Genomic DNA, 20,154 nt, shown 5'->3' with positions numbered 1-20,154 from the left:
TGCGGGGGATTGTTGCCATATATAAACACTGATTGTTTCAAAAAATGTTCTCGTGAGGAAGAAAAATAAGTTAAATGTAGTTCTTGACTTCAGTTTGTCTTGTGAACAAGCACCGATTCTCTATATTTCTTAAGTTGGACATGTGGAAAAACCCTTTTTTAAGTCTATTTACATTTCTAATGCTTTCTTTAACATTATCTGTGTTTTATAATATCTTGTAGTGTTTATATACTTAGTGTCCCTGTGCTAACTTGTTCTTTCAGAATAAAGCAGTCCTGCATTCCCTCGTACTGACAGTTTCATACACAAATAGTCATTGATTGCATTTTGTTAAAGCACCACCTCACATTTCTTCTGTGCTGCCATATTATCATTATTGAGGCAATGGTTGGCATTATTAACAAAGCACTGAGGCAGGTGAAAGCATGTAATGGGTTTTGTTTATACTGGCTTTGACTATAAATGGAGTATAAAGTTGTATCACCCATTTGTTTCACCGCTCCCACTAAAGCACCACGTACTGATCCCAGCTTTAATGACTGGTACAGTTTGATGTTAGTGGAGAGGCTTTTAAAAACAAACCTTTTTTCTTTGCTCGGTTACAGACTGCTCTGAATTCCTAACATCTTATCTGTCAGATTTTATAACTTTAGCTTTTTCTTAAACCCTCACGGCTTAAAAGTGCTACTTAGGTATATGTGTGTCAGTTTAAATTGAGATTGTAGACGTTTTGTTAGGCATAACCGACAAGTACTAGATGGCAGTACTTTTCCTGTCAATACTGCCTTATTTCATGGTGGCATTGATCGAGTAGGGGGATGAAACCTTACTCTATAACATCACACAGGTTGTGCAAACCTGTGTGATGTTTATTATCTGCTGTTTCACTGTGGAGATCATTAGAGCGAAATCTGAAATTTGAAGAACATTCCTTGATTAAGGGCGTGGCTTGTGGAACAGTTAAGACACGTCCAGTCTGTGTCTAAAATCTCCAAAGAACAATCTATGCTATGTTCGTTATCTACTCAATACTCATTAAAGCTAATTCCCTACTCGCCACAGATGTGTCCACAGGTGCTAGTTGTTATAGGAGGGGCGGGGCCAGCAGTGATGTCACAAACCACCATTCTCAGCCAATAGTTATTACAAAGCTTTTACAAATAGTACTGACTCAAATTTCAAGAGTTGGACTTGGATCATCAAGAACCCATAGACATTAGTTTTCAGCAGAATAGAAGTGGATTTTGTTAGTTTCTTTTTAATTAGCACTTTTAACAATATTTGTCCAAATATATTGATTTGTGGGTAAAAGATTGTCAGCATAGAATGAATCTAATGAAGCTGCCAATGAGGACACATTAGTGATATGGAAAGAATGCTGCATGGAATCATTAAGATCCAGACAATCCATCTGTTCTCACTGTAAATGGATTCCGATGTTGATGCATTTTCTCGGTCTTTAATTGTCAGTCATTCATAATTGTCCCCATAGCTGTTTACAAGATGTGAACCATGTTTCCTAAGTCGCATGCACAAAAGCAAGCCTATCTTAATAATGGATGATTCTATTTATAGCACGAGCCCCGGGGGATGCTGCAGGTCTTCGTAGTGTTGAGTGTATGCTGCAATCAGAGCGGATGTCGAAAGGCACATGACATTTAAAGAAAAGTAACAAAAGATGGAAAACAGGGAGTTGGTGTGTATGGCAAAGGTTCTGAACAACAGCTGAGGTGTGTAGATGTGCTCAACTCTCTGAGTACAAGGATTTCGGGTTCAACTGTGCCTTGAAGACATCTTTCTACTTGAATTACCGTGCTGGACAACATGCACATGCAGATGTTTTCTTGAAGTACAGAGTGCTGATGTACTGTTTTGTTTTAGGTATAAAAAGGTTTGTCAGATCTACCTCACCTGTTTGGGTTTGGTTTATCGATTTTTAGCCACGATTTGTTACAATTGACCGAACTGACATTTGATCACATGACAATAGCAAGAGCTTCTTTCAGCATCAGTCACTGCAGAGCCAAGGACCGATTCTGTATGAAACACTATTGTCATCTTGTTTGCTCCGAGGCCTTTTTAAATGCCAGATGTGCGCCAGATAGACTATTTCTGTGCAGCTGAGCATTCATTCATCCCAGTTGTTTTGCATGAGAGACGCGTTGCACCATGGCACCGTGGAGGCGCACACAATGCAAAACAATCCGCTCTCCATTGGTATTCAGTTAGCTCAGTGTCAATGGTCTGGTCTATTTTTGTGTAAACAAAGGAGAAAGTGAACTCTTATTATCAGCAAGTGGAAAATGCATCGAAGAATCATGGGAAAGTAAACCAGGCTTCTCTTTACATATTGATTCTATTTTTTTATTATTTATTTTTTAAATCACCAGATCAAGGATTTTCAGAAATCAAAAACTGCTGCAAAACGTTACGTTTTAAAGAAAGTCTCACTCTGTTTATTTTCAGTGCAAAGAAGTTCTTCTAAAGTCATTTATTGGTGACAAGTTGCACTTTCTCTGCGTTAGTGTCTCATTAACACTAAGTGATTTAGGACCGCTGCTTTCAGTCGGATTGAGTCGCTTCCTTGTGCTGATCATGTCCTGCTAAGGTTTTCATTTAATGACCTGCTAATATTGTCCCACTGCGGGTGATCTTTCCCTTTTCGCCAAGAGGAGTTTCCACAAAACAATCTGCTCGGCCATCTGGAATATTTGGGTTTACTTTTATTTGCTTGTGAAAATGGCGTGCGCGTGTGCAGACGTGTGCTGAGGGCTAAAATGACCCTCGAGCGTCGTGTGGCAGAAGCGGAGTGGGATCGTTTTTTATGTCGTTTTATGGCAACACAAGACGGTTTGCGGAGGATTGTTTAAAGCTCCGATTAAAAGCAAAACAGTGGTGCTATTAAAGGAAATGCAGTCCATAGATAGTTGGACATGTTTCAAAACTTCTTTTATTGAAAAAGTGACTCTTGTAGAGTTATATACACGGTATACAGTTTGTAAAATTATGTTTATGCTCCTTCATATTTAAATAATGGCTCATGCAGACTCTGATTTTAACCTGTGAGCTACATTTTGAGTCAATGATGTATTTCATTGGATTCATTGATTGTGTACCAAATAGAAAGTTTCAGTCCATAAATTAGGATCTTATACTGAAACGAGTCGGTGAGCTCCAACAGGTCATCACAACAGTCACTATACTCGTTATTTGCATTCGCGTGTGCGTCACATTCATCTGCAGTGGATAATGAGTGCACTCGTCCATAATGATCCTAGACTGCTCTCACACTTTGCTGCTGTGATTCTCATTAGTTTTTGGCCTTTAGTCCCTTGGTTACACTTTTTTTAGCTGTGAAACAAACACTGTCTGACGGTGTTGTTTCAACACGGCCCTTACTATACTAATGGGTCGTGAACTATCCAGTCAACAAACATGTTTATTGGACTTTGCAAGCACAAAATGTTTCCTCCTTTGAGCACAGAAAATCGCTTCTTCTTCTTCTTCTTCTTTTTCTTTTTTTGCATTGAATTGAAGGTGTCATTCATTGGCTGTGCTGTTCTCTAAGTGCTTATTTGCACCTGTTTATATCTGTAAAAGCTTCACTGGAGTGAAGTCAAACTTCAAAAACGTCCTCCTGTTTTTAGACGGTGTGCCAGTGCGCTCTGCAGCTGTTCTTCATTTTGTGTTGGTGCTTTTACTAAATCGTTGCCGTCATTGTTGCACAGAAAGGACGCGGCAGCGCTCGTACATTTATTTTTAATCTGCTCAATTTTACATACTGTTTAAATAGCTCCTGCATTTTTAATGACTCTTTCCCTGACACGATAACCATTATCCTGGCATTGCTGTTTTACTGCCCGCATTGGACCGTTTGTTGCTTGTTTGCCAGTTTTCCTTCTGATTAATGTTAAAAGCTTAGATTTGAGTATAATAGAACTGATAACAGAGCAGCGTTGTCAGCCCTCCTCCACCCTCAGAGCATTAGGGGGCAGTTTTATAGCTACTGACACAGCGCATGCAGGAAGGACATTAAAGATGCAGGAGTGTTGAGCCTCGGTGGTCACTAATCTGCTCTGCATTATAGCAGAGTTAAAATGAAAAATTGACCCCCCCCTGCCTGGTCGTGTTGTATCTACATAATGGTGCATGTTATCATCATGCTCTCAATGCCGTACACACTGGGATTTGTCTCGCCTCACTCTGAAGTGCAAGAACACACGTTCCTGTGTAGTAGAAATACATTTTTGCAAGTCATGGTTTAATGACCACGCGTAACTTATTTATATTTATTATCTTGCTTATTTATTCAGGAAGGAAAGCATATCCTGGAAGGAAAAGTTGCTAAGTAGACTGTTGTTGTTTTATTTAAAATATACATTTGGTCTCTGGTAAAGTCTGAAGAGAATGAAAAATAGTAGCAGGGCTCAGATTTTTTACAACTGGGACAAACTTCTGATCATTCTGCATGACGCGAGAAAGCAGGAGAAATAATACACATCCTGTTGGAGGAGACGGGGGATATCATAGTGATTCCGAGGGGGAAGATTCTGCCTAAGACGTGCATGACGGCAAATCAAAACAAAACTGCACTTTAATTCCTTTTTTGCCCCCAAAAGAAAGTGGTCTCTCATGTGAGGCAATAATCCTTCTCCTCTGAACTAAAACTAGAAATAACCCCATATGGCAATTCTCTAGTTAAATATATTATTTTATCACTTTTTGAATTCTTTTTGCCTCTCTCCAGTCAGTGCTCATGTCTTACATGGTAAGTCTGCTTTTTAAAGGGATCCTCCACTGTTTTTACAAATGTGGCCTAAAAACCTTTGAAATGTCCTTATTAGAAGATCAATGCCTGACAAAATGCATAATATTACACTATGTTCATTTTATTTACTTTTTAAAATGGGACTACTTTCCCATTTTCGAGTTTGTGCGCCGCCATCTTGAAATGACGTCGTTGAATCGCCCCTTTCAGTCCATTGAGTTCTATAGGAGTGAAGTGTTCAGGATCATTGAGCAGTCACAAAATCCGTGACCCGAAAAAAAATCTGTGACAACAGGGGGCGACAGTTTCGACTCCGCTGTTTTGTAGACGCCACGAAGAAGAGAAGAAGACCTCCGGTTTCATGTAACTATAGGCAACCAGGATCGGATTGCTGCTCAGAGCAGCAGTATACGTGATAGTGTCACGCCAAGAGCTCAGTCACAGGTTTTTTCGGGTCATGGATTTGATCAAATTTCGGTGAACAAAAGAGGTTTACACCGACTTTTTTTAACTTTTACTGATTTTTAGAGCAACCCAAAGCAGCACCAGTTGTCATTTTGATTGAAAAAGCTGCTAAATGATCCCGAATACTTCACTCCTATAGAACCCAGTGGACTAAAATGGTAAAGTAGTCCCAAATTAAAAAGTAAATAAAATGAATATGGGGCAAAATAATGCGTTTTGTTAGGCATAGATCTTCTAATTAGGACACTTAAAAAGGTTTTAGGCCACATTTGTAAAAACAGTGGAGGATCTCTTTAAGGATTCATCCTCGATTGCTTTCAGACCATTATCTTTCCCTCGCAGTAAGTGCCTTTGGCTGAGAGTCTCAGGGTGATGTGAAAAATATCAGCTATTATATAAAAATGTTTACCGAGTCCCTGTACATTTCAATTATAAACTTGATTTGCATGTATTATTTAAGAAGCAGCCTAAATAGCTTTGAGCACGTTAATGGGTCAGTGACGTAAAAGGATATTCACCACATGATGTTTTATTAAATAGGCAACGTCGGACAACGTTTGCATGAATATTATGACGGAAATGAAAACATATTATATAGAAAACACTGCCTAAACAGGGCAGAAAGTAAATTGAATAGATTAAGAGTACTTTTAAAGATGATAACAATATTAACACATGATATTCTGACACTTTAAATAACAGAATAAACTGCACATTAAATTCATAGTGAGTGCATATATAGGAGAGATAATACGTATATAGAATCTTTTTCTACATTTAAACCTTTTTTTAACTGAAAGAAATGCAGTTGGACTGAAAATCTAGGTACCGCCCATTGACCCTAATAACATTAGTTGTACATATGAGAAATGTACAGTAGGTATAAGCCCTAAGGACACCACTTATGGTAAATGGAAGCTGAATGGTCCTTTTACTCTATTTGGGAAACTTCAAAATGTTACTGAGAAATAGTTGACATTAGCTTCACTATGCTATTTGGTTTCAATTGAATTTCAAGCAGCCAAAGCTAGCGTTTAACTTTAATATGCTTTGAGTGTCTATGATAAAGCGCTATATAAAATCCAATGCAATATTATTATAATTAATATGAAGCTAGTCATTTCATGGTAAAAGTGTCACGCTAGCATCATCCTGAAATAACGAATACTTGAAAAGCTCATATTTGTCATTGAAACATTAAAGCTGCTTCCCTCTATAATTGTTTTATTAAATAAGATACAGTATGATCTTATTAAGGTCATACTGTATGCCTCATAGATCAATAAATTCAACATCATTTACTCCTAAAAGAAAGGGAAATGGGTTAAAATTGCTGCTTGAAAGTTGGTTTTCATCTCCATCCTAAACCATCAATTTGTTGACATTTTCGTGCATTGCATTGTGGGATGTGGAGTTGCAAAGACGGGCGCATAAAAGTGTTTTTACTTCATTCTGATATCAGGGGGAATACCGGGAACAAACTGGAACAAAAATGGTGTCAAATGAATCACTGTCCACCTTGTCTAGCGTCAAAAAAAAAAAAAAATCATGGTAAGAATGAAGTAAAAACACTTCTATGTACCTGTCTCCGTGACTCCACATCCCACAATGCAATGCGCGTAAATGTCAACAAGCGGAGTGTTTAGGGTGGAGATGAAGACAATCTTTCAAGTGGAAATTTCAACCTTTTTTCCCTTTTTTGAGGAGTAAATGACGTTTGAGTCATTGATCTATGAATCATGCACTATGATTAATATCTAATGAAATATTATCAGGAGTAGCATCTTTAAAATACAGCATATAAAACAGGAAATAATGAGTATAATCACGTGTATATCCATACAGGTTTTTCTGTAGTTGATAATGCTAGTAAGTAAACAGCTATTCTTGCGATGCCGCCCGGCGTATAAAGCTCAAATCTTTGTGTTTTGATTATTTTGACGTCTGCTAAACCTGGTGACTAGAGTTGTGACTGGCTCTGGTTACCGGCGGGTATGTGTGACCTTGCGCTCCCTGCGTGGCAGCGATGCTGTGAAATGTCACTTTGCCGTTGCTCACAGCAGCAGCAGCATGTAGCTGTGGGGCTTTAATCATGGTAGTCGGCAACACGAGGAATAAAAGTCACCGTTAAAGGTCAGACGGCAAAACTCATACGTACGATCCATGAAAGAGCATTTGTTTTCCTCTAGTAGAGCAGCGTACACGAATAGTGATTTACAAACTCAACTGGATGCCTGAAAAGCACATTTTAGGAGGGAGGAAATTGTTCATGATGCTAAGTGGATTTGATTCTAAATATTGAACCTAAATAGAATGAACCATTTGTCAAAAAAGATCATTTTCAATGGAGTAACATGTTTTATTGCACGCTTATCCCATAAACTCTTTATTGGAAATGTGAAAGACTGGGGTCTTGTTTTGGACAGATCATCTTCCCGTTGTTGGGTTGAATTTGGGCTCCAAATTGTCTTGAATTCAGGAAAAACTTGCTGCTTCTTCTCACTATCAGACTGTTCTGGTGACGCTATCTTCAATCTGCAAAGGATTGCTGATTCAGCAGAATGACACAAAGCATTACAACTCTGCTTGTGACCAGGGGTGGACTGGTCATCTGGCATAACGTGCATCAACCCCCGTGGGCCGTCGACCCGAAGTGGGCCGGTCCGCTACTTGGTAGGCAGTGTTCAAAAGTGGCAAGAAAACAGTAAAAAGTGACTAAAATGGGCGAAAAGAAGTCAACAATGGGCAAATAAAGAGGCACCAGGTGGTATGTAATGGCAAAGGGTAGCTTACATGGGCAAAATGTGGCAAACAATAGGCAAAATGTAGAGAAACAAGTGGTGTTTATTGGGCAAAAGTCAGTTTATTTAGATGAAAAGTGGCCAAAAAAATTAAAAAGGACAAAAATTTGATAAAAGTGGTCAAAAAGAACTTGCAAAAATGGACCAAAAATATGAAAAAAGAATATTTATTGGCAAAAGGTAGCTAAAGTCTGAAAAATGGGACAAAGGAAGCTGCAAAATGCCAAAAGGTCCAAATATGGCAGATGATCAGATGTTCCTTATAAACTGTAGGATTAAGCAATAGAATATTACTTATCACAATATTTTAGGTTGTTTGTTAATTTAAAACGAGACAACATAACAGGTTTGTAGGATAAACTGATTAAATCTTCAGCGTTAAATGAATTCAAGTCAAAAATGTTCCAACACTCAGTAAAGCATTTTTTTTTTTAATTTTTTTGTCACATATACAACATATTATTCACCTTTTAACCTCTGTGACTTCCCCTCTCAGCATGGATTCTTATAAGAGCAATGTTAATTACAGTAATATATCGTGAGTGATGATTTAGTTTTTTTCATAATAAAAGCACTTGTGGTTTCAGAAAGGTTGTGTCATCTCAGCCCAAGAGGTTTTTCTTTTTTTTCTTTTTAAAGTTTCATTTCATTAAATGAACAGCGAGCTCAGGCTTCTCTGAACAATTTGTGCTTGACTTATTAAACACAACAGACGAAACGGCTCCTAAAACACAGGAAACAACACAATAGAGCTCGACACCAGCTTCCTCCAGAAAAATAAATCTCAGAATTACTCTTTTCTCCTTTGATTTGGTGAATGTAGGTTTTTTTTTTTTTTTCTGCTTCTTTCTGTCCAGTGTTATATTTGCAAACCAGCCTGTCGAGGTTCATTTGTTCAAGTAAAAGCATGAAATAAATGAGCTCTTGTCGCCACCACGGTCTTCGCTGAGGAAAACACGGTGACAGAGAAAAAATAACAAGCAGGAAAAAAAAAAAAAGAACAAATAAACCTTTTAATGAGCTCCAGAGGACAGCATTCATTCTTTTTTTTTTTTTTTTTTTTTCTCCATGCTGTCCTTTTAACAGTGCAAAGATCTGACAGGAATTCAATAATAAATTAAGTTCATGTGCAGGTGCATTGGTTTCTCATCCACCGGCGTCACATCATGGTAAGTCCTGATACTACATGATCACGCAGCTTTTGGCCCGGTCCTTTCTGATGGGGGGCGGGCGCTCGTGAATCTCAGTCCGAGGGGGCTGCTGGGAAACGCGCTTGAGGCCGTGACGAGAGCCGGCGCGCTTGAGCTGTGGCCGATGGATGTTGGACACGGACGCGAGAGTGGTGACGTGAAATACGTCACGGACGCTGTTCTCCGAATACTTTGAGGTGCACTCGGTGTAGGCCACGGCGCCGATCTGCCTCGCCATGTTAGTGCCCTGAAACAGAAAAAAAAAAAAAAACACAACCAATTACCCCGAAATTAACTTAGTTTATCCAAAAGCCTCCTCAGGTGTCCTCAGCTCCTAAACTGAATGATTGGAAGTTTGTTGCCCTGTTGCATAATAAACAGAACTGAAGAAGCCTTTTGTATAAGTGGTGAATGTTTAAATCAACTTACCTCAACCAAGCTAATACTAAATCAAAGTGTTTCTATTTCCGTGCACACCAATAGGACTGGACATGAATCTCGATAATTTTATTACAACGTCTGACCAGAAAGACAATTCAAGGTTAAATTTGATGATCCAAATGCCACACAGGCACATTTAGTGACAAACGGCTGCACAACATGTGCCACTTTAGTCTTTCTCTCCTCTGAGGGGACAGCACGTGTGAGTGAGCTCTGTAGTGTGGCTCGTTGAGGGAAAAGTCTGGGTTGGAACGCACTCAGAAATCCATCGAACTGTGCTTTTCATGCTGTTCTGAGAAGTCGTGAAAGCAGCGACTTTATTTTAAATTCCCAAAACAGAAAACTCGATATATCTTGAATCTCGATATGTCGCCCAGCTCTACATGCAAACATCATTTCTGCATTATTTTTGTGCTGTGGGACGTGACTTTAAAACACACAGAAAATGTAAATACATTGAGTTACCACACACACAAAAAATACATAAAGTCATTTTTGTGACAGTTTTACAAACTGTGGAACCAGGTTGGCACGACTTTTTTTTTTTAGTGTATTTAAAATTTTCAGATTAACACATGATTATAAAAGTGCACATAAACCATTAATGTCATTTTTAATGGGTCAAGTCTAGTGTGAGTAACTCCTCCACTTAATTAAACATGAAGGTATTATCATCCAGTGTTTATTGTTTTAAAAGATATTATATAACAAGATGGTCAAATTCTATCTTTATTTAGCCAAACGTTGAAGATTAATTCAATTATTAATATTTTCTCCATAAAAACTGAACTGTCACTATTAAAAAAAAAATCAAATAATATTACTATTGGTTCATTTGTTTATCTAGTACAAGGAGTCACTTCATCGTAAAGCTTTTTTTATTGTCTCAACAATAGGCAAGAAACAATCAGAATGTATTTTGATATATATTTAATATTGCATTCTATTTCCTGTTCTACAAGCCACTCTGTTTTAACGTCGCAGTAAGTATTTCTCCAAAGATTTTCTGAGGATAGTATTACTGTGCTGAGTCATGAACAGAACAAAGTGGCGTCAATAAAAGTCCAGCTTCTCCACAGGCCTGAGAGCTTGTAGCTGGGGGGGGGGGGGGCTTCACTGAATAGCCTCCACTTACTGGAGCTATGAAAAATTGAATGCAGATCTGCGCCATGAGAGCTTAGTAAATTATATTCCCTTCTGTTATAGCACCGTTTCAGATCTGCATCTCACTGTTCTCAAACGTGTTTCATGTCCAGTTATTTGTCCACAGTCCCTATATATTGCTCCCACACCTGACCTTCATATCCCTTATTATACTTTAAAAATCAGGTGAAATAAATGATCAGCTGCATTTATCCTCCTCGCCACATTTCCCCAAAGCTCTGTATTGATATATAGTATAAGAATCGCAGCTTTTTTGCTTGTGTTTGCATTTAACCACCAGAGTTATCGAGGATACAAATTTACAGAAGTGTCATTTATTTATGGAGAAGTACTGCAAAAAAAATAATAATAATAATAATAGCTATGAGAAATGTCTCATTATGTTTGTTTTAAAGCAAACAAACATACAGTACCTCTACAACAAGCATTACTCACAGTTTATTCTAATGCTCCAATTACATTATTGAGTCATGAAACCTCAGTTTGTGGCTTTGTGATTGCAGCTAATTAATAAAAAAATAAATAAAAAAAAATAAAGTTCTTACCATAATCATTTACAATCCAAAAGCTGCTCTAATATTGATGGTTTCCTATTGAACTGATGGTCATTGATCACAATGTAGGCTGTTATTTGTGTTTTCTCTAAATTACCTGAGCTCTATCTTGCTCGGTAGGATTAAGGAATTTAATTCACTAACACCTCAGGGACCAATATTTACCGCAAATGAGCACAGTGTTTATCTTACTGTTTACTTGTCACCTTCACATTTCACTTGTTTGTCTGTTTTCCTATGGACACGCCCCCTCCCAAAAAAAGTTTCATCCAGTTTGAACATTTTTATAGTCTTTTAGAGCATTTTTAGCGTCTAAATGTTGACTGAATTTTCTCTTCTATTGATCCAAAAGGTAAACGTCGTGATTATTCTTTCTTCAAAACTCGTAAAAAAAAACAGTAATAACAGTAAGTACTGTGCAAAAGTTCACTCAGAAGCTAAAGTACATAGAAATCACCCATAAAATATGAAACACTTTAAAGTGTAAATCTTTTACTGTTTGATTTACACTGGTGCAAACACAAAATCTGTTTTTTTTTGGGTTTTTTTTACCATTTTTACATGTTGCTAAAAACATTTTCCTCATCTATCTATAAAAGCAAGAAAGGTCTGTATGCGTGTGTATGTGTTTGTGGAGTGAATATCTTTCAGATATTCACTCTGTTGTTGGACCTGAAACTTTGTCAACGGCTTCCAAAAATTGCACACGCTATTTTATTTTGCACCCGCAAATAAACCACCCCTTTATAACACGACAGAGTACAGAGTATGTACACCTCTTTGTACATCCAACCTTCAAACACATACTCATTTGGCCATAATTGACAACTCTACTAGTATGAATACATACATCCGACGGGCACTGTACTAGTAGAATTGATTGTGCAATGAATGGAACGACAACAGTAAATTATCTGAGGAGAGGTACTTCTCTCTGTCTAACCTCGACTGAAGGCTGAATCTTGTAATCAAGGGCTTCAGTGAACTTTCACAAAAACAAATATCTTACAAGAAATTTATCGGAAATCCCAATAAACCAATTCTGACGCCATTACCGACTGGATAATAAAGGTTATCACCTCGCCTTTTTCGGAGGTATTGGAAATTGTTATCCGTTTTTTTTTTTTTTTTTTTTTTTTTTTTTTTTTTTTTTAAACAAAAGGCAGCAGAGACGTGTGAATTCCCATTTAAATGAAAATAAGTGATTAAAATTCATGTATGCCAGTCTTCATCGCTCCAAGACACAAACAAAACAATTGTAAAATGGTACGTGCGGCTGTTTGCCTGCTGCTTTGTTCATGCCCACTCCCTTTGAAGCTTTTGTGTTTCTGAGTTTGTGGAAGTTAAGATCTGAAGTTAACTTCTTTCCTATAAATTCCTGAATTTTTACATTTTTTTTTTAACTGTTTTGTTTAAAATTATTACAAACTCTCTTGCCCCATGTACCCCTTAGCCTTTATTTCTTATCACAAGTATCCTTTAGCTCATGTTATACATCATTTATTAATGTCTGCGGGCTCGTCTAAACTCTTTCCTGTGTCTCGTCCAACATTAACCTTGAGTTTTGGCCTTTTTATTCATTTATTTCTGATGTTTTGTTGGGTTTTTTTTTTTTTTCTCTTACGAGTTTTATATTTTGACAGCGCTTTGAGATGACTATGGTTGAAATTTGCGCTTTTTAAATGAAGTTGAATTGAATTGTTTTGCTCCTTGTTTTAGAATTTAGAACTTTTGGTAACCTTTTGGCATATTTTTAAGAGTTGTGCCACAAATGATGAGGAAAAAAACTCTAAATAAAAAAATAAACTGACAAATATTTCTGCGTACCTCCTGAGAGGTATTCACGTACCCCAGTTTGGGAACCACTGAATTACAGTAACAACTGCCACAATATAATAGAACAAATTCTTCTTTAAAGCCAGAAATGATAAAACGCCAGCTCAGAGTTCACATTATTCAGGTACTTCCAGCTGTTGGCCAGGGAGTGTCACAATATAACATTTTTGGAATTTGGTTCAAATCGAATTGAAAATCATTTTAAATCTACAAACAACTTTAAACTGGGATGAATTACTATTTATTTAATAATGTTCTATTGACGCAGATAAAAGTTTGGTATGCTGAGTTTAGCAGCACGAAAATCGATCACAAAAAGATGGTTAAATCCCTGAACTTGGAGGATTGGTATAATTTGGTATATGCAATTTTTTGTTATGGAATAGATTACATTTCATAAAAGACTCAAAATAGACAAGTTTGACCAAAATCTGGGAGAAATGGAAAACTTATATCTTGCCCCGGGGGCCTGAGTGTGTATGATCCTCTGTATTACATGTATAAGTAACACAATCATATTTATTTTATTATGTACACCTCTTGTTTTGTCTTCCTTTTGTTTCTTCTGTATGGAAATTTTTGGGGAGAAAAAAATAAATAAATTGGAGCAATACAGCATTATTTTCAATTTATCTTCAGAAAATACAGTTTTTTCCTCCTCTCACTGCTCACCTGTTCGTGGGTGACGGGAATGAGTCTGTGTTTAGAAAGCTCTCTCATCACATTCAGATCCGTCCTCATGTCCAACTTGCAGCCGACGAGCACCACTTTGGCATTCGGGCAAAACTCTTGCGTCTCCCCCTGCCACTGTGTCACAAAACAGACAAATACGGGTCAGTCACTGAAGTTAACGGCTCTCCTGTAGAAGAAGATGAAAAAAAAAAGAGAGGGAGAGCATTTTGTGCAGGGCTCAAGAAAACCACTTATAGATCAGACTGGTTCGTCCCATTTAATCTAAAACATTGCTACGTATAGGCTTTAGAAGTAGGTTTTTACTCATGGCTGACCAAGATCTATCACGTACGCATATTAAAGTCTACAAAAGCTGCTGCGTTAAAGTGCCCTTGGGTGTGAAACCTCCTTTTTTGGTTTTGTTAATTGGAATAAAAGGAGCAGGTGGAAGGACGGGCAATGTCCTATTGTGTGGGTGGTCTGCATTTATTAGGCTTCTCCTGAGAGACGGGCTGAAGTGAGACTCACTCCACTGCGATACATTCCTCTTCACAGCCTTATAATGTCATAACTCTTTAGTGATTAAAGTCGTTGCACCATTTGTGGCAACTTTGGGAGATTTTTTCAGTTTAATTGGGGAACATTCTTACTATCGCTTAATAAGATACAATGCATCAGCTCACTTGGTGGCAGTAAAATAATACCAAATCTGGATATTAAATGTAGTTTAACTATCTAAGACAGGGATGGACTACTTTTATTACAGTATAGGCCATAAAAATGTGATTGTTTAATCCAAGGACAAGGCTTTTAGTACAGGAAAGAACAAATATTGTTATTTTTCTAAGTGTCCTTGGGCAAGACACTGAACCCTAATGGTTGACTATAGCACCTCGTATGGCATGCCTACCTCGGTGGTTATCAAGTGTCATTTTTATACATTTTTGTTAGTTTTCTGTGTGTTTTTGTTGTTTTGAGTGTATAAGTTATTTTTCTGTTTTGTGTTTTTTTAATATTGTGTGTGTGATGAGTTATTTTTGTACATTTTTCTACAATTTTTGTGCTTATGTGGTCGTCTTGCGTGTTTCTTTAATTGTAATTTTGTCTATATTTGTTGTCATTTTTGTATTTTTGTTGTCATTCTGTATACCTTTGTGCTTTTGTTGTCCGTTTGTGTATTTTTCTGCAATATTGTGTGTTACTGGAGTAATTCTGAAATCACGCGAGGCGACGTTGCACGCGAATTGACACGTCTATCACTTTTTTGCCACTATTGCTAAACAGTTAGTTTCTAAATATTACGAGTGGTCCTATTTTTACATTTAATAATGATAATTTGACATACTTATCGTGTTAAGTTTTTTTTTTTTTTTCCCCAACCATTATATGTTTATATTAAATGAAAATGTCTACAAGTACACACACAATTATCTCCAGTAAATCTTTACATCCTTTTTTTTCACAACTCCACTGCAGAACCAGTGACTTTGATTCCATTTGTTTTCTGTTACAAAGAGATCGTTTCTCCTGAATGCCTGCGTCGCTGCATTCAGTTGTGCAGAGCGAGCGTTTTTGCCTTTCTATAGGCCTTCTCTGACAAACTGTGCAACTGGTGTACGGCAGCGATTCAGATGAGTCACAAAAGGCCTGTGAGAAAAGGGGATTATTGTCTGCGTGAATTAGAAAGCAGCACAAACACGCTCCAGCCACAGCAGAGGTTAGTTCAATAAAAAGAGTCACATGGAAGCGTTTCTTTACTTCTTCTAATTTGATTCCTTTAAAGCTTCATCTGGCATTTGTGTTTAAAAGTTGCGAAATATTCAAGATTGAATCGCGTTGTTGATATGATATGATTCTATCAACCACAATTTACATTACATATGAAAATCCGGTGTTATGTTTATATAAAATACAAACGTTAACCTTTAAATTTTTTTTATCTTTATAATATTTTAACACCAATTATCCAGCATGAGCATAAAAACCTGTTGATTGTACACATTTTAATTCCATGCTGACATTTTCTTTTTTAGCTTTGGGCTTTAAACAAAACGACACATTCCACATTTAAATGAGTTTAATATTAAAGAAATTAACAGTTTATTTCAGTGCAAAATTGTAAATGAGAAGTTTTTTTCTGCCTAAAACCTGTCATTGTTCATAGCGTGTACGTGTCGTTCCTTTTAAAGTCACTAAAGTGCCTACAGTTATCAGCAATTTGCTATTTAAGCACGTCACGACTGTTGGAATGTCCTAAACATAAATATGTGTAACAGTAGACAAACTGTTTCAAATGTTAATAATATATACTGACATTAAGTGTAAAGATTTCATAGATTAATTTGCTAAATGTCACTTAATGTGAAATTTTATTCAGCCTGTCCCCTCAAAACAGCTCATTGTAATAATATTCCAACTAATAACCCAAACAAGTAGAAAACCATAGATTAGAAGAGAAGCAGAGAGATGACATGTTGGATCCTAAATGCAATATTTAAATAAGTTGCGCAGAGACAGGGATATAATACATCATTTTAAACGTGGAAATGAGGAAAACAGACGACCTGACTTGAAAGATGACGGGAAATGAGAAGTTTACAATCCATATTGGAGGCAGTTCTTTCATTAATAATGGATGATTACTGTAGTGCCAAGTGTACATCAGGTAAGATGTTAGCTATGCAGAGGACAGAAAATCATTGCATCCAACTGTGATTATTGATTAGTAGTGGAGAGTCAAGGTCAACTGACTGATCTCTGAGCTTTTTCCTATTGATCAAAGATTTCCTGTCTGTCGCAAAGGCATAAATACACATATTTGTGTACATACTTTCAGGAAATTAGAAAACCAACACTAGTCCCAGTTATTTAACCAGTTATTGAGTGCTTTGTCTAAGGTTACTTTGGAATAGTTTGGAAAATTGTACTGTTTTGTGAAACAGCAAAAAAAAAAAAAAACTTTCCAGGGTAAAGAAATGCGATTTAAAAACAGGTAGAAGTTGATTAATTACTCAAAAAGTCACTTTGGCATTCCAAGCATTCATTGTAGATTCAGACATATTTGTAACAACTACCAGGGTCACATCACAAGGTCAAGGATCAAGTTAGTTCTGGAGCGGACCCCCTGTAGGTGTGAGAATATGCCTTGAGTGAAAGTTGAGTGCTTGGCCTTGTATTGATGATGTGATTAATGAGCGATGGTGCAGACAGCAGGAATGTGTGTGACTGAAAGGAGGCGAAACACCCTCAAAACATCACTACACTCAGTGCACTCCACATATATGTGCGTCAAATTTTAAGTGGCGGTCCAAGACAACTCCAAGATATTTTGTGCTCTCAACATTATCAACTGGATATTTGTTTATCAGTATCTGGAAGTTCTCCAGGGACTTCTTGCACAGTGAGAAGCGCATAGCAACTGTCTTTGAACGATTCAAAGACAGGCAGTTTTCCTCTAACCACTGGGAGACAATGACCAACTTTTTTTTTTTATTAGCTCTGCAGCCTTTTCTGGAGTCTTAGCTGAGACATAAATAACAGTGTCATCAGCATAAAGCTAGCACTCAGCCTCTTTGCAGATGTTTGGCAATTCATTGATGTAGAGGCAGAACAGCAAGGGGCCCAATATAGAGCCTTGAGGAATCCCTGTTTGGTATTCCAGAGGGGCTGAAATGGTGCCATTTATCTGTACACGCTGTACTCTTGACTCCAGATAAGATGTAAACGAACTGAGAGCCTGCTGGGAAAACTTTATTTTTTTAAGTTTATGTATGAAAATGTTGTGGTTGACTGTGTCAAAGGCCTTACGCAGGTCCAGAAACACTGTTACCTCGGTCTAAACTTTTCTTAATAGTGTCTGTCAGGTGGCAGGTTGCCAATTCTGTTGAATATTTTGTTCTTTTCTGTTTTGGATGAAGAACTTCATTTTGTTCGATATAATCAAATCATTGTTCCGCCACAACCTTTTCCAACACTTTAGAGATCACAGGGAGAATTGAAATTGGCCAGTAATTGTAAACATGGCCCGAGTCTCCGGATTTAAAGATTGGGCAGATAAAACCTTTTTTTCATTTATTGAGGGAATTCCCCTTTAGAGATGGACACGTTTACCAAGTGAGTTATGGGCCCTGTTTGAGAATCTTTGTGGGATTAAAGCAGTAATTTACTAAATTGAACATAATCAACAAAAAGGGTCCAAACAGCAGATCAGCAGTTGTAGAGGTTGCTATGGTGATTTCACCTTTATAAATGCAAAGGCAGAAGGTTCCCAAGTTACAACGTTTTGAAAAAATATTGTTTTGTTTTTGTCAATATTGGTGATGTTAATTGCATAAATTGGGAATAACCATGCAAAAGTGAAAAGAAAAAAAAAAAATCAATATTTTTCCTCGGTCCTTATATGATAAGCTTTCAAAAAGATGGAACTATATGTTTTGGCACATTTAATATGAAGTGATACCGACCTTTTTCAGCACACTATCCAGTGTCTCTGGACGGCTGATGTCAAAACAGATGAGCACAGCGTCGGAGTCGGGATAAGCTAAGGGCCGCACATTGTCATAGTAGGCTGAACCTGTGGGCGACAAAAAAAAAAAAAATACACACAGCCATATAAACACACAAGTACCAAATATGTCATTTAGTGATTTCAGCAAGTGTTTAAACTTTTGAAAAATGCACAAGCGCGTTATTATGGTGCATTTTGGCGGTAATAACTATGATTAAATGTAATTATCATGAACTAAGTCTCTGCAGATGATGAGGAGTGGGTTGGATTCACAGCTTTCAAAACGCACAAAGACGCCTCATTCCCTATTCTGCATTCGACTATCTTAAAAAGGCCAAAGACAGACGTGTGACAGTGGAATAATGACCAGCTCACACAAAGCAGCACCTGGAATCACACAATGGCATGTTTTTTTGTCAGAGGCTCTGACTGAATTGAGCATTTTGACCCGAGTAAAGGGACACATTCCTGTTGAGAGAGGACAACATTCCCTCTCTATTTCCCCCATTGTTTTCATCACGAGGCGCTTTTGTTTCCGTGTGTGTGGCTTTGGCAACACAACAAAAATGCATTACATAGAAAATTCCCATGGAGGCTGAGTGAATCCAAGTCTATGCTACATATATGCCACGCACTGAAACCGCAACACCAAAAAAAAAGAAAAAATCTCCGTTGAATCGAAAAAACACTTTAAGCGGAATGTAATTTATCTTAAAATAGATATAACATTTATTTTAAAAGTGTCAATTGTGAGTTCATTAATGTTGATTTTTCCATTGAAGCACTAAATGACTAAAAGCTCTGTAGCATGTGGTGCCATAGAAAAAAAACATAAATTAGCATCAAAGTGAAAGCACACATGCTGCCGAACCACTGTTACCAGACACAATTATTTAGTTCCCACCCATAAACTGTTCAAAATGCAAGGAACCGGCCAATCTGGCAACCCCAATTTAATCAGTAACAATGTGGGTGCTAAAGTTACACAAAGTATGATCACTTTATCGTATTCTATGACAGGTTAAACATACATGATACACTAAAACAACCAAAGGGGGTTTAATTTCATTTAGATCTAAATATATAAAGCTTTTATTTAATAAAATCTTGTTTGAAATCATGTAGTTTGAGCATAAACTTGCAACACTGGAAAAATGACTTGATGGCTAATAAAAATGCAAAAAGCTTTTCCATCCATCTTCACACTGGGCACTAGGCGGGGGTACACCCTGGACAGAGTGAAAGCGTTTCCATCTAAAGTAAATGTGTTGATTTAATAGGAAGTCATTTTGTGGATGTATCATCAGGTCAACACGGTGAATGTGATTATTTAGGCATGAATAAAACATGACTCAGGCCAACTAGATTAGTAAGGATAATTGTAGCATATTTTTTTTTAGCAAGGTTGGATCTGACTTTGACTTCTATGGTTGTTTAAGTTTCTACAATCTGAAAAACGACAACTTTTTTGTAAACAACCAAGTTGTAGATATATTTATTTCCTTCCTAATTCATTAAATCTCCATCAAAACACATTGGGGCTTGCAGTATTATTATTATTCCCAGTAATACTGAATGTAGATGTAGACACGTACGCATAGTTCACCTGTCTGTGTAACTATCAGCTGCTTGGTTCCAACACTTTCGGTTAGAGTAGCCAACATCCGAGTTAAAGTAGGCATAATTAATTGAATAAAAGGGATTCTAATAACGAAATGTAACAGTCCCAATAATTTGCAGACATCTGTCTTCAGTT

General features: G+C 37.2%; 1 protein-coding gene across 3 annotated transcripts in view; it reads right to left on the bottom strand.

The window, feature by feature from the left end:
* Positions 1-8,469: 8,469 nt before the first annotated feature.
* The window catches only part of LOC114481270 (rho-related GTP-binding protein RhoN-like), a 33,639-nt gene continuing 21,954 nt past the window's right edge, over positions 8,470-20,154 (bottom strand). For all 3 annotated transcript variants that reach the window (XM_028475952.1, XM_028475951.1, XM_028475950.1), the window contains 3 exons: positions 18,355-18,464; positions 13,892-14,026; positions 8,470-9,471 (listed from right to left, as the gene is read on the bottom strand). In XM_028475952.1, coding sequence (XP_028331753.1) covers positions 9,217-9,471; positions 13,892-14,026; positions 18,355-18,464 — 500 coding nt within the window. In that variant the 3' untranslated portion in view covers positions 8,470-9,216. The remainder of the gene's footprint in view (positions 9,472-13,891; positions 14,027-18,354; positions 18,465-20,154) is intronic.

The sequence above is a fragment of the Gouania willdenowi genome, chromosome 19 (genome assembly GCF_900634775.1).
Source record: "Gouania willdenowi chromosome 19, fGouWil2.1, whole genome shotgun sequence".
Lineage (NCBI taxonomy): Eukaryota > Metazoa > Chordata > Actinopteri > Blenniiformes > Gobiesocidae > Gouania > Gouania willdenowi.
Note: the sequence above shows the minus strand (reverse complement) of the source record. Positions and strands in the feature narration are given on the sequence as shown.